Source organism: Astatotilapia calliptera, chromosome 15 (assembly GCF_900246225.1).
Source record: "Astatotilapia calliptera chromosome 15, fAstCal1.2, whole genome shotgun sequence".
In the NCBI taxonomy this organism is placed as follows: domain Eukaryota; kingdom Metazoa; phylum Chordata; class Actinopteri; order Cichliformes; family Cichlidae; genus Astatotilapia; species Astatotilapia calliptera.
In genome coordinates, this window is record NC_039316.1 from 30,325,282 (window position 1) to 30,337,665 (window position 12,384).

The window sequence follows — 12,384 nt, forward strand, 5'->3', positions numbered from 1 at the left end:
AATATCTCCAAACTCACCTGCTGTTTTGGCTGAAGATTTCAATGATTAATAAATTCACTCAGAGCTGCAACACTTGTGTGGCTTCACAGAAAAAGCAATCAGATCAGCACTTCACAATGGGAAGAGGCTTCTCCAGGAAATTACATCGTCTACTGAATAGTGTAGAGAGGCATGGCCTCAAATCTGCAGCCACAGGCATATGATGCAGATTGTTATTTACATATTATGAATCTGTTTACATGTGAATTTGTTCAGTTTTATCTATTTTATCTCACTGTGTCATCTTTCATTCTTTGAAAAAGAATGTTCAATAAGAATTGCTAAACCTCAATCACACATCCAGATAAACAACAGACAACTCAATCATTAGGATCTCTTCAGAGCTGATGTCTTTAGCTATCTTACTTTGGGTGATGATGGCGCGGCTGTTCTTGGGGCACAAAAGATGCAGTTTTGTTCTTCTTGGCCACTCAATTATACGCAATGTGTTTTTTGGACATTATAATTCGGAGAGTAGTGAGGAAGGGATATTTATAGCTTATAATTTTAAAGACAAAGGGTTGAAGATTATTTTTACTCTCAGATTTAACTGGTGATTTTGGCACCTTTTTATGTTGCAGGTTAATTAGCCAGACTAAATATTGTAAAAATTATTATTATAGCCTATGAGACATAAAATATACTGATGATTTGTTTGGTACTCTCTACAATCAAAGCAAACGGAGATCATGGTTCTGAGTAAGAAAAGGATAAGGCAGGAAAGGGTAGGAAACACCACAGATGTCTTAAATGTTACTGTGCAGAGGTGGTGAAAGTACACTTAAGTTAAAATACAGATATTGATAAAAAAAAAAAACTTAATTAAAAGAAAAAAACAGGCTATGAAATATAGTCAAAGTAAAAAGTAGTTCTTTGGAGGACACTTCTAACAGCTAGTTTCATACAAAAAAAAAACTGAAACTCACGTGATTAAAAAATGTTGTCTGAATTCAAATTTTATTGGGTTTTTTTAGCGTTGAACTTCTATTATATAGAATTCAATTTTAAATGTTATTGATACAGAGCCAAATCACAAGAACATTGATATTGTAAGGTAGACCCTACAATAACACATACGTATTTAAAAAAAAGTTCTATTTTATCTAGCCTACATTACTGATTGGCAACATAAATACCACACCTGGAATGTGTGGACTTATTTAGATACATTTTTTTAAGAGTATAACCAGGAGGTCAAATAGGACTTGTCAGGTGAGGGGATATGGAATAGTTTTTTCTGTAGTGTGATAAAAAAAAATCATCTGAGCAAATAGTTTCAGTTCATGGGCGCAGTATATTCACCAACCCAGAAGCCACATTCACAAAGAAGCCATCAGACACAAGAGTGTCTGCTTTGGCTGCGCTGCTAGTTTGAAGTGTGCATTGGGACCTAGCAATTACTGTATATCTTTGGCCAAAATGGAGATATTTAAACCTGTCAACAAAAAGCTGCTCAGTCTGCAGAAAACACATGAAACATACTGTCAAAGTGAAGCCACTGATAAGTCAGTACATCCAGTGCACAGCAGAAATATCACATGTAGTTAAATTGGAAAACTGTTGGAAAAAGTCTGCACATCCTCAAGACAGCAAGTCACTGATGTGTAACCAAGATCAACTCTGTCATAGAGACTTTTGATTTATTCATTAAAAAATTAAAAAATATATATATTAAAAAAAGGGAAAATATTTTAAAACAAACTCTGTATAAGCACCGTTTCTATGTAGCAGAAATAGATTATTATAAAATATGAATCAACTAATAGATTGTGGTGTGATTTGGCTATAAATATATATAGGGAATTTGAAGTAAATTTTCAGATCAGACAAATGAGCTGCTTACCATTGGCACATTGTGTTATAAAAAGACAGCCTGCACACCTGCTCCTGTCCACTCCACAGACTGTCTATTCATAGAACCTGTAACATGTAGACCAACTATTACAGTGGAACCTGAACCCACAGTGAGTGAAGCACTGCAGCCAGATGTGTATGGAGGACCACAAGAGCCACACGCATCGAAATAAAAAATTCTGTGCTTAAATAATGAATTGTAGAACAAAATGTGTATTTGTAAATTCATTTTTGAATTCCAATTTAATAAACTGATTTTTAAAATGCTTTTTAAGTCTTCATTTCAAAAACCTTTTTCGAATTGCACTTTAATAAACTGCATTTCAAAATCCATTTCCCTTTCCTGTTCGCTCACGGATTAACATGTGGATTAGCAGTTGTATTAACAACTTCATTTTAAAAATCCTGCTGCTATCCGGTCGTTCAGTGATGACGCGGCGAATCCTACTTCCGGGTCTAAAGTAGTCTGCGTTTAATATGGCTTTTGTGTTGTTAACATGTTTAATGTTATGTATTTTCTTCTATTTGATCTCAAAAAGCTCCTAAAACAGTCAGTGATCACTGTTGACCTCTCTCGGCTTTTATTACCGCTAATCATTTATTTAAGCTCAGTTTTTAAAACCTTAGGATGTAACAGCGAACACCATGAGACCGGACAGTGTGCGCACCGCGGATGACGTCAGTGCGCACACTGTGTCTGAGGAGGATGTGCGGAAGTGCTTCAGGAAGGTGAACGCACGCAAAGCTACTGGTCCGGACGGGATTCCCGGCCGCGTCCTCAGGTCATGCGCGGCTCAGCTGGCTGGAGTGTTCACGCACATCTTCAACCTTTCCCTCTCTCTGTCTGTAGTCCCAGCCTGCTTCAAAATGGCCACCATCGTCCCTGTACCCAAATCCTCCACCATCTCCTCATTGAACGACTGGCGACCTGTAGCCCTGACCCCCATCGTAAGCAAATGCTTCGAGAAGCTGGTCAGGGACTTCATCTGCTCTGCACTACCCGACTCACTGGACCCTCTACAGTTTGCATACCGCCACAACAGGTCCACTGATGATGCCATAGCCCTGACACTACACACTGCCCTGTCACACCTGGAGAAGAGAGACACGTATGTGAGGATGCTGTTTGTAGATTACAGCTCAGCATTCAATACCATCGTTCCCTCGAAGCTGGACAGGAAACTGCAGGATCTAGGACTGAGCAGCTCCCTCTGCAGCTGGATCCTTAGCTTCCTGTCTGACAGACGCCAGGTGGTCAGACTAGGCAGCATCACCTCATCCCCCATCACACTGAACACTGGTGCTCCACAGGGGTGTGTACTGAGCCCTCTCCTGTACTCACTCTACACCTACGACTGCACAGCCACTAACAGCTCCAACATCATTGTGAAGTTTGCGGACGACACTACAGTGGTGGGTCTTATCACCAACGGTGATGAGACGGCTTACAGGGAGAAGGTCAGCGCCCTGACCCATTGGTGTCAAGACAACCATCTCACCCTCAACGTCGCAAAGACAAAGGAGTTGATAGTGGACTTTCGGAGGTGCAGAGAAGTACACACCCCCATCACCATCAACGGCGCTGCTGTGGAGAGAGTGAGCAGCTTCCGGTTCCTTGGAGTACATCTGGCTGAGGATCTTACGTGGTCAGTACACACAAACAAAACAGTGAAGAAGGCGCAGCAGCGCCTCTTCTTTCTCAGGAGACTGAAAAGATTCGGCATGAGCCCCCGCATCCTCAGGACCTTCTATCACTGTGCCATTGAGAGCATCCTCACTGGATGCATCACCACCTGGTATGGCAACAGCACCGCCTACAACGGCAAAGCTCTCCAGCGAGTAGTGCGGTGCTCTGAACGGATAATTGGAGGTGAGCTTCCCTCCCTCCAAGACATCTACAGGAAGCGCTCCCTGAGGAAAGCGGGGAGGATCATCAAGGACTCCAGTCACCCCAGCCATAAACTGTTCAGACTGCTTCCATCAGGAAGGAGGTTCTGCAGCATCCGGTCCCGTACCAGCAGACTGAGAGACAGCTTTTTCCATCAGGCCATCAGACTGCTGAACACGTCATAGACACCTCAGCTTCACTACTGGAACTTCAACATTATGCACTCCACACTGTATATAAATGCCACTTGTTTTGCACATATTCAACTCTGTATATTTAATATATTTTATTATTATTATTATTATTATTATTATTATTATTATTATTTATTTATTTATTTTTACTATTTAATTTGTAAAAATGTGTATACACACACACACACACACACACACACACGTAGGAAAATATTTAGTATACACATCCAGAAATGCATACACTATTATATATTGTACATATATTTATTAGTTTCAGGTTGGCCATTCTTGTATTTTGCTCGTTTGTGTTGTTGTGTTTGCACATCTCTGTTGCTTGTGGGGCTCGCACACAAGAATTTCACTCGCATGTGCTGTGCCAGTGTGCCTGCACATGTGATGTGACAATAAAAGTGATTTGATTTGATTTGATTTGACTACAGCCCAGCCCATGCAGCAGAATGACTAACCTCGTATTGTGGATGGATTATCTCAGTTGTTCTCCTGGCTGAAGTTTGGTCCTTTTACAGCATCCTGCCATGCGATTACATTTGTTCCTGACCACCGAGAACACTCATGTTAACTTTTATCGAGTGGAAAAAAAGTTAGCTTGTTTATATTATGCTAACATAGCTGTGTCGCTAGCGGTCACGTAGCACATCATTATATACCAGCTAGCCCAACTTCAGTAACCCTACAAACGTCACTGCTGTTTAGTTTTCTGTCTTCATTTATGCTGGAAGAGATAGCAGAGCTGTACGTTTTAATTTGTTTCCAAAACCCCGCAGTCAGGACATGCTATATTGTATTTAGATAGAAGCTAGCGAGCTAACTCCCTGCTAACTTCTAACTCCGTTAAATGTCATAAATTCCGTTTTCATGGATGCCTGGATGTTAAACTCAATTGTTACACCTGGTAGAGCAGAACGCTGATCATTTTATTAAAGATGAAAGACTTTAGACAGTTTTTCAACTCTCAGTAATGCCATACCCAGATAGCAAGGAAACATTGAAACACTGTTGAGTCAATATCAGGCTGTGTCATTGAATCAACGTTGAAGTGTGACGTTGACCTAACGTCACTCTTGCACCCTTTTTTAACGTTGAAACAACGTCAGGTTTTGATGTTGAATCAATGTTGAAACCTGACATTGATTCAACGTTGTATTTTCTAATACTGTTGACATTGAAACAATGTCAGATTCTGATATTGAAACACTGTTGAGCTATGGTGTTGATTTTCCACCTCTTTCGCACAGTTGCTTTTTATTAAAACAACAGTTAAATCATGACTGGAAATCTACCTTTCTTTATAGGTATTTTAACCAATACTAAACTACTGCATGTTTCCATCAATACTTAAACCACCTAAACACATAATTGTACTTATTCTTTAAATTGGACACCCTTTATAAAAAAAAACCCCAAATGTCTCACAATGTATCATGTCAATATTAATATCCTAAAATAAGAAAGCATTGCATGTGATGTAACAGAGAAGAAAAAAAAAGGTCAATAGTCATGTTTCGTTTGCTAAATACTTTATTAAAAGACAGTTTCCTATTTACATTTATATGTTTCACAGAAGTTTGTAATTTTTTACTCTGGGATGGGGATGCATGATGTGCGTCCTGCACCACCCAAACGATCTGGGGCGTATCGGAGCCATTTCTGCACTGCTTGCGCAAAGACAAACTCGGACATAGAGTTTGCCCCTAACTGCTGCGTCAGGCCATCTAGGACAAAAATACACACACACACACACACAAACAAAAAAAGTGAATTAGAGCACGTGAATAAGCTCTTGTTAACTGTCTTCAGTGGGGAGAAAGTATGTAAACTCCTAGGCTGATAAACATGAAAGTCACCAGGCGTAAATCTGCAAACTGCCGCATTTGATTCCCAAAGAGCTATGAGCGGAAAAAGTGATAAGTCTTAGCATGGTGTGCCATGTATCCTTTAAAACAAAATAAACATGGGGTCCTCGGGCTGTACAAACTACAACCTGAGGACTAAACAAGCCAAAGACCAAAGACTCCATCTCCAGATTAACCGGACATGAAAGTCTTGTTATTAAGAAAGACAAAGTAATATAGCAAAAAAACAGTAAAACTTACCAAATATGCATTTGCAGAGCGCTGTATCTTTAAATGCCATTTTTTGCTTTGTCTGGTCCTTGGTTTTTTTCCCTGCCCAGTTTAGTACCGAGGCCAGCTCGTTTGTAATGGCATAAGCCATTACACGGCGGACTCGCACCTCCAGTGTGGTCCTTCCAATCAAGGCAAAGCGTCTCACCTATAGACACATTTTAAGAGATGGAATTAGCATGTCTCATGTCTTAAATGTGTATGCAAGTGCTTGTGTGTTTAATCAACAAGCCGTTGTTATGTATTTAAATCACATCTGACAGCTATTACACTTTATAGTTACAAAGTGTATATAACCTTTATATACTTACCATTGCCTTATTTGCCTCTTGTGATTGAAGAGCTGGCTCTGCATTGTTTAGCTCCTCAATGTTGTGCAAGGGCAAATCCAGAGGCAGTACCCCAGCATCTACCGATTCATTGCAGCCGGTATTGCGGATGGCTCTGACCTCCTCACGGAGTTCGTTAACAGCTCTCGTCAGGTCTGACAGAAAAAGATAATTTTTTTTAAGTATTTAAGAATACAGACAACTTGTCAAAAGTTTCCTTGTGTCACACACAGATATGTACAAAGACACTAGACAGTATTTTATTACCTGGTATTTTCACTCGAGGGGCCTGGGGAAACCATTTCTTTGTGGGCTGCTCATCCTCTGAGTCACTATATGTGTACAGGGGATTTGGTCTAAAGAAAAAAAGTTGAAAACGGTCATAAGTAATTACAAATGTGCTTTTGGAATATTTTTTCCTAAAGTTACAGTTTAATTTATAACAACACACACAGGAAACGGAGATGTGCAAGAAGGTACAGTATACAAGGAATTTTTGAAGTGCACAAGTGTACACGGCTTTGCATTTATAAAAAGTTTACAAGCTTCCACTTTTTGGACTATATTATGTGGTGATATTGCAGTATGCAAGCACCACAGATATGTACAAAAGACAAGATCATAAATTCTTAGCAATCAAAGATATGTTTGTGAAATAAAAAAAGTTTTACTTGTGCTTTCTTTTATGACTGGTCTGAGTTTCAGCTTCGGACTGAAAGTCAGACGTATCACAGTGTTCACTTAGATATTTCTGAAGACTGCGTTCTGCTTTGTGAAATGTGTCTGGAAGTACAAACACAATGTATGGCCAGACATAAATTAGGACATGAAAAACTTGTTATTGTTACATTTATACAACACCAATCCAGATGATACCCACCATGGCTTATTAGAAGTCGGACTGGTGCATAGGTGAGCCATGTTGAACCAGGATGAACTCTCCTCTTTACTGCATCGTGGATCCTGAATGTGTCTCACAGAGGATATGGAGGCCATGACAATTTCTCCCCATTTATCCACGAACTAGGGACTATTTCTGTACCACCAGTGCTGAACAATGCACCAGTCTTTCATTTTTATCTTTTTTTTAATTTGGAGTCCTTTTTTGCCCTGTCTAGGATAAACAGGAAACAGATAATTACAATATATTTCATAGTCACTACAAAACTTGATCTATTGATTAAACTAAATAATAAATAATAGCTTAAAATGTATATAGGCAACAATTACAAGCAAACCCGTATATGTAAGCATTTAAACACTGAAGATAATAACATTAACAGTATTTTGTCTAAGTCTGCCATTGTAGGAATTCATGGCACCGAGACAAAAACTTGGCGCACAGTGTGGCGTCAAAATAGGCGCACACCTTTGACGCTGCGTTTTCTCCGTCTTCCTCGTCCACACGTAAATGCTAAACGCAGTTTACGTGTGGACAAAAGGTGCAAACGCAAGTTAGGTGAGCGTGCAGCGTAAAGTTTGAATTGAGTGCGAATCGAAGCGGGTGCTCTCCAATCATTAAAAGTAACAAAGTCATTGAACACATTTATACAGTTACCTTTACGTTTATCAATCATATATCACAGATTTAAAATTTTTTGTAGTACTATGCTAAAAAGCAACTACAGAGCGAAAGTCTGGGTCAAGCGCCGAGGCGACGGCAAGAACAAAGGAACCCTCGAAGCGTTAAAGCTAGCTTTGTAAGGAAATATAACGGAAAAGTATGAAACGAAAATGTTTTCTTTGTTGATAGACTTTGTTTGCAGTGCAATTTATTTGTTGCCGGATTGTAAGAAGAAAGTAGACACAATTTCGGGCTCCCACATTTTATCCGAAACTTTACATTAACAAGTTTGTTTTGTTTTTTTTTACTGTTATTCAAATGCAACCGTGGAAATAACGAATAGAACAAAAGTCATTCATTCTTACCTTATACTAATCGTGGTGCAGGCCAGTGCAGTGCATGAACTTATACCTTCTCCGGTCAATTCCGCTGAGAGTAAATCTAATGTCCCGCTCTACTGTACAAGACAATGGTTACCTGGAGGGATGTACCAATGTGATAGGGGTGCTGCGGAATAGTCCAAGTGGTAGCAGCTTTAATTTCCCGCTCAACCATAAATCGATGGTTTTTCAACGTGATTGTTGTCACCTTGTCAACTATACATAGATCAACAATCAACGATGACAGAACAACAGTGAATCAATGTTATTTCAATGTCAGTGTCAGGTTTCATCAGTATTTCAATGTTGTTTCAACATTGGTTTTGTGTTGACATTTCAATCCTGACGATTCTGATGGTTCAGATGGAAAATCAACATCTGTTCAATGTCTCCTTGCTATCTGGGTAGTGATCGTTTGATATATGGACCTGCAGCGGAGTTTAGACCCAGACACGGCTAGTGACGTCAGACTGAACAACCGGATTCAAATTAGCCACACCGTGGGATGTAAGGAGCTCTCTGATTGGTTGGTCAGACACAGCCTGGATTTTTCTAGCTCATAGCTTCGCCCTCCTAAGAAGCGTGTGCTTGTACAAAGGCTGTTCAGCCTCGGGATTTACACTCGGCTCGACGTGGATATGTGAAGAATGAAGGGACCCTGCAGCGAAACGGAGAGCCCAACCTCTGACTGAGTGCCTGTTTATGCAGTCTGACCACCTGTGAAGGTAACGTGCTAACATGGCTAATGCTAGCATCACCGCACGTAGCCCCGTTATTTTAAGCTCATTTTAGCTTATGAAAATTTTACGTCACAGCTGTAAGAGCTAGCTATGTGTTTTGTAAGCTGCTGTGCTCTTCACAAACAAAGCTGGAAGCAGCTCAGACTGTTAGTACCAGCACTGAGCCCTGTTACATTTATACAGTGTTAGAGCAACGGCTGCAGCCTACAGCCTTTAAACTAGCGATTAAAATTCTGACAGTAAACTCGTCAGTCCAGACGTTACCACATTACTTTGTGATACTTAAGAGTTAAAACAACTGAGACAGGGTGATTAAAATAACAGCTGTCAGTTCTCACATTTAATATATCAAGACTGGAGATCACACTACTGATTTCAGTTCATTTAATATGTGAGTGCACAGATTCATTCTCAACTGGACATAAATGATGATCAAAGGTTGTATATATGATGAATTCATCAAATCCCAGCCTCTAACACAGTGCGCTGAATCTTAGCTTTGAATGTCCAGTATATTCTAATTAGCGCAATGTAAACATTCACTGAACCTACAGTATCTACACCTGTGTGGCAAATGTGTGGTAAAGATACAGATAATGAAATTTAATTATTAATACAATATAAATTATGAAAAACAAAAGCTGAAATTGATTCAGTTTAGTACTTTTCTCTGTATGCTCTGTGATTATAAAGGCCTTAAATTCTGTGATATATATTGTAAATGATTTTCACAGAGGTCTTAAAGTAGTTTAATCACTGCTGATAGTCTGGTTGTTTATATTTTCACGTTTTTGTGTCTGTAGGGCTGTTTGATGACGGTTTGGACTCCTCTGGGAGATGGGAGCACCTGGACTTCATGCAGGAGAGACTGCCTCAGTGATGATGGACTCTGCAGCCTCTGAATGATTATGAATTATTTTTAAGAAGAGTAAAGTTATTCACATAAAGTTTTTATTCTTCTGTATTTATTCTTTTGTATCATGTGCCATAGTCATACTGAACTATACAGACCTGGTGAATTGGAGAAAAAAAAAAATCATATATGAATAAATCATTCAGCTTCAGCAGTATTTCTATTCATCTTATGAATTCCAATCTAATGTCAATTCACTGTTTGAGTTCAGTTTTGGTCTTAAACTCCAGAGAATACCACCTGGTTCTAGCGTTAGCCATGTTAGCACGTTACCTTCACAGGTGGTCAGACTGCATAAACAGGCACTCAGTCAGAGGTTGGGCTCTCCGTTTCGCTGCAGGGTCCCTTCATTCTTCACATATCCACGTCGAGCCGAGTGTAAATCCCGAGGCTGAACAGCCTTTGTACAAGCACACGCTTCTTAGGAGGGCGAAGCTATGAGCTAGAAAAATCCAGGCTGTGTCTGACCAACCAATCAGAGAGCTCCTTACATCCCACGGTGTCGCTAATTTGAATAGCAGCAGGATTTTTAAAATGAAGTTGTTAATCCAACTGCTAATCCTACTGCTAATGCACATGTTAATCCCTGAGCGAACAGGAAAGGGAAATGGATTTTGAAATGCAGTTTATTAAAGTGCAATTCGAAAAAGGTTTTTGAAATGCAGTTTATTAAGGTGCAATTTGAAAAAGATTTTTGAAATGAAGTTTATTAACCCTTTAAAGCCGGTCCATTTTGCGTAACTATTTTTAAATCCCGGTAGCACTTCAACCACGTAAGCTAGAGTCTTATGCCATCAGCTTGTCCTAGGTCCCAGTTCCCTTCCACATATAGCTTTGCAAAAATTGCATAAAAAGCACTTGCAGCAGCAAAAACATAATATTCCAGAAACACGCTTTGCCGATCTGATCAGCCGTTTGTAACACTTCCTACGTCCATTAGCGAGAACTATCGCATGTCCGCCATGACCTGCCCGAAACCGGAAGTGATGTCATTTTGCGGAAATGTATTTTTTTACCATTAGGGCCTTACGAGCCTATACTGGTGTTTTTAAAAGTTATTTTTGACTTTATGACTTTGTGTCATTTCTGGGATGCTTAGGACTCATATTGCACTGCTGGAAATAGTTTATTTTGATGCATATGCTGTTTTTTTGCAAATTTGCATTATAATATTTATTTTCGTTTTTCCTGCAGTATGTGAAAATTGGTGTATTTCAAAAATAAAACTATGAAGACACTCAAAATAAATTTCTTGTGGTGGGAAACTAGTTTGTGCAACTTTTTTGTATTTATAGTTTTGAAGGATAAGCCTCTTAAATTTCTCTAACTAGAAATATATGTTAAAAAAACAAAAACGATTTTAAATTTTTTTGTAGTTCATTGCACTTTTTTGCAATTTATGTAATTACTATGCACTTAATGCATACATATTATTAAGATTTGGGCTATAATGGTTGTATTGTTGTATATCAACTTGAAATGCTCCCAAAAATGGCACTACAGCATGTAAAAATATAATATAAGCTCTGGCGGACTTGGTTCTATGGTAGGTCTTAAAGGGTTGAAGTGCAATTCGAAAATGTTTTTTGAAATGAAGACTTAAAAAGCATTTTAAAAATCAGTTTATTAAATTGGAATTCAAAAATGAATTTACAAATGCACATTTTATTCTACAATTCATTATTCATTTATTTATTTGTGGTCCTCCATAGATGTGTACTGCTGCGTTTCACTGAGTGTCCATCTGGCAACAGCACAAGCATGTTTTATATTTGTTCACATTTTATAAAGTTTACTCAGTTGACTAAGAAACAATTTTTCTGTTTTCTTCTCAGTGCTGTTAATCATAAATATTATGTAATATTATACAACAGACTAATACTGAATAAATCTTTAAAACTACAAGATTCTAAGGCAAGTTCTGAAGACTGCACTGCACTGCAGTAATCCGGTGACAGTGTCAGTATTGCCACTGCTACACAGCAAACAATGACTGTTGATAATTATTTCAGTAAACATTTTCCAATTGTAAATGAGTAAGGTTTAAAACAACACTTATGTTACGGCCATGGTGTAACTCTGTTTAACGCAGGAACCTGCACTGTCTAAAATATCTAATCACACTGGGACGCTGTCTTCCTTTGGGCTCCGCCTCTAAACAGACAAACGTCAGTTGCGATGAGCCAGCAGTACTGGCAACCTGCCAGAGTGTCATGACTTTATTGTGCAAGTGGCTGCTGCTGCTCATTTACAAACAAATCACAGTATCATCTGCAACACAATGAAAATGTATGCGTTTTTGTGTGCATTTTTTAATAATATTGCTTAAGAGGAACATG

At 39.0% G+C, this 12,384-nt stretch overlaps 1 protein-coding gene across 1 annotated transcript; it reads right to left on the reverse strand.

The window, feature by feature from the left end:
• Nucleotides 1-5,533: 5,533 nt before the first annotated feature.
• On the reverse strand, nucleotides 5,534-8,567 carry LOC113006959 (uncharacterized). The gene is made up of 7 exons (XM_026143240.1): nucleotides 8,504-8,567; nucleotides 7,329-7,421; nucleotides 7,120-7,231; nucleotides 6,716-6,804; nucleotides 6,431-6,603; nucleotides 6,090-6,267; nucleotides 5,534-5,708 (listed from the first exon to the last, which is right to left on the reverse strand). The coding sequence occupies exons 1-7, from the start codon at nucleotides 8,565-8,567 to the stop codon at nucleotides 5,572-5,574; spliced, it is 846 nt and encodes a 281-aa protein (XP_025999025.1). The 3' UTR covers nucleotides 5,534-5,571.
• Nucleotides 8,568-12,384: the final 3,817 nt, after the last annotated feature.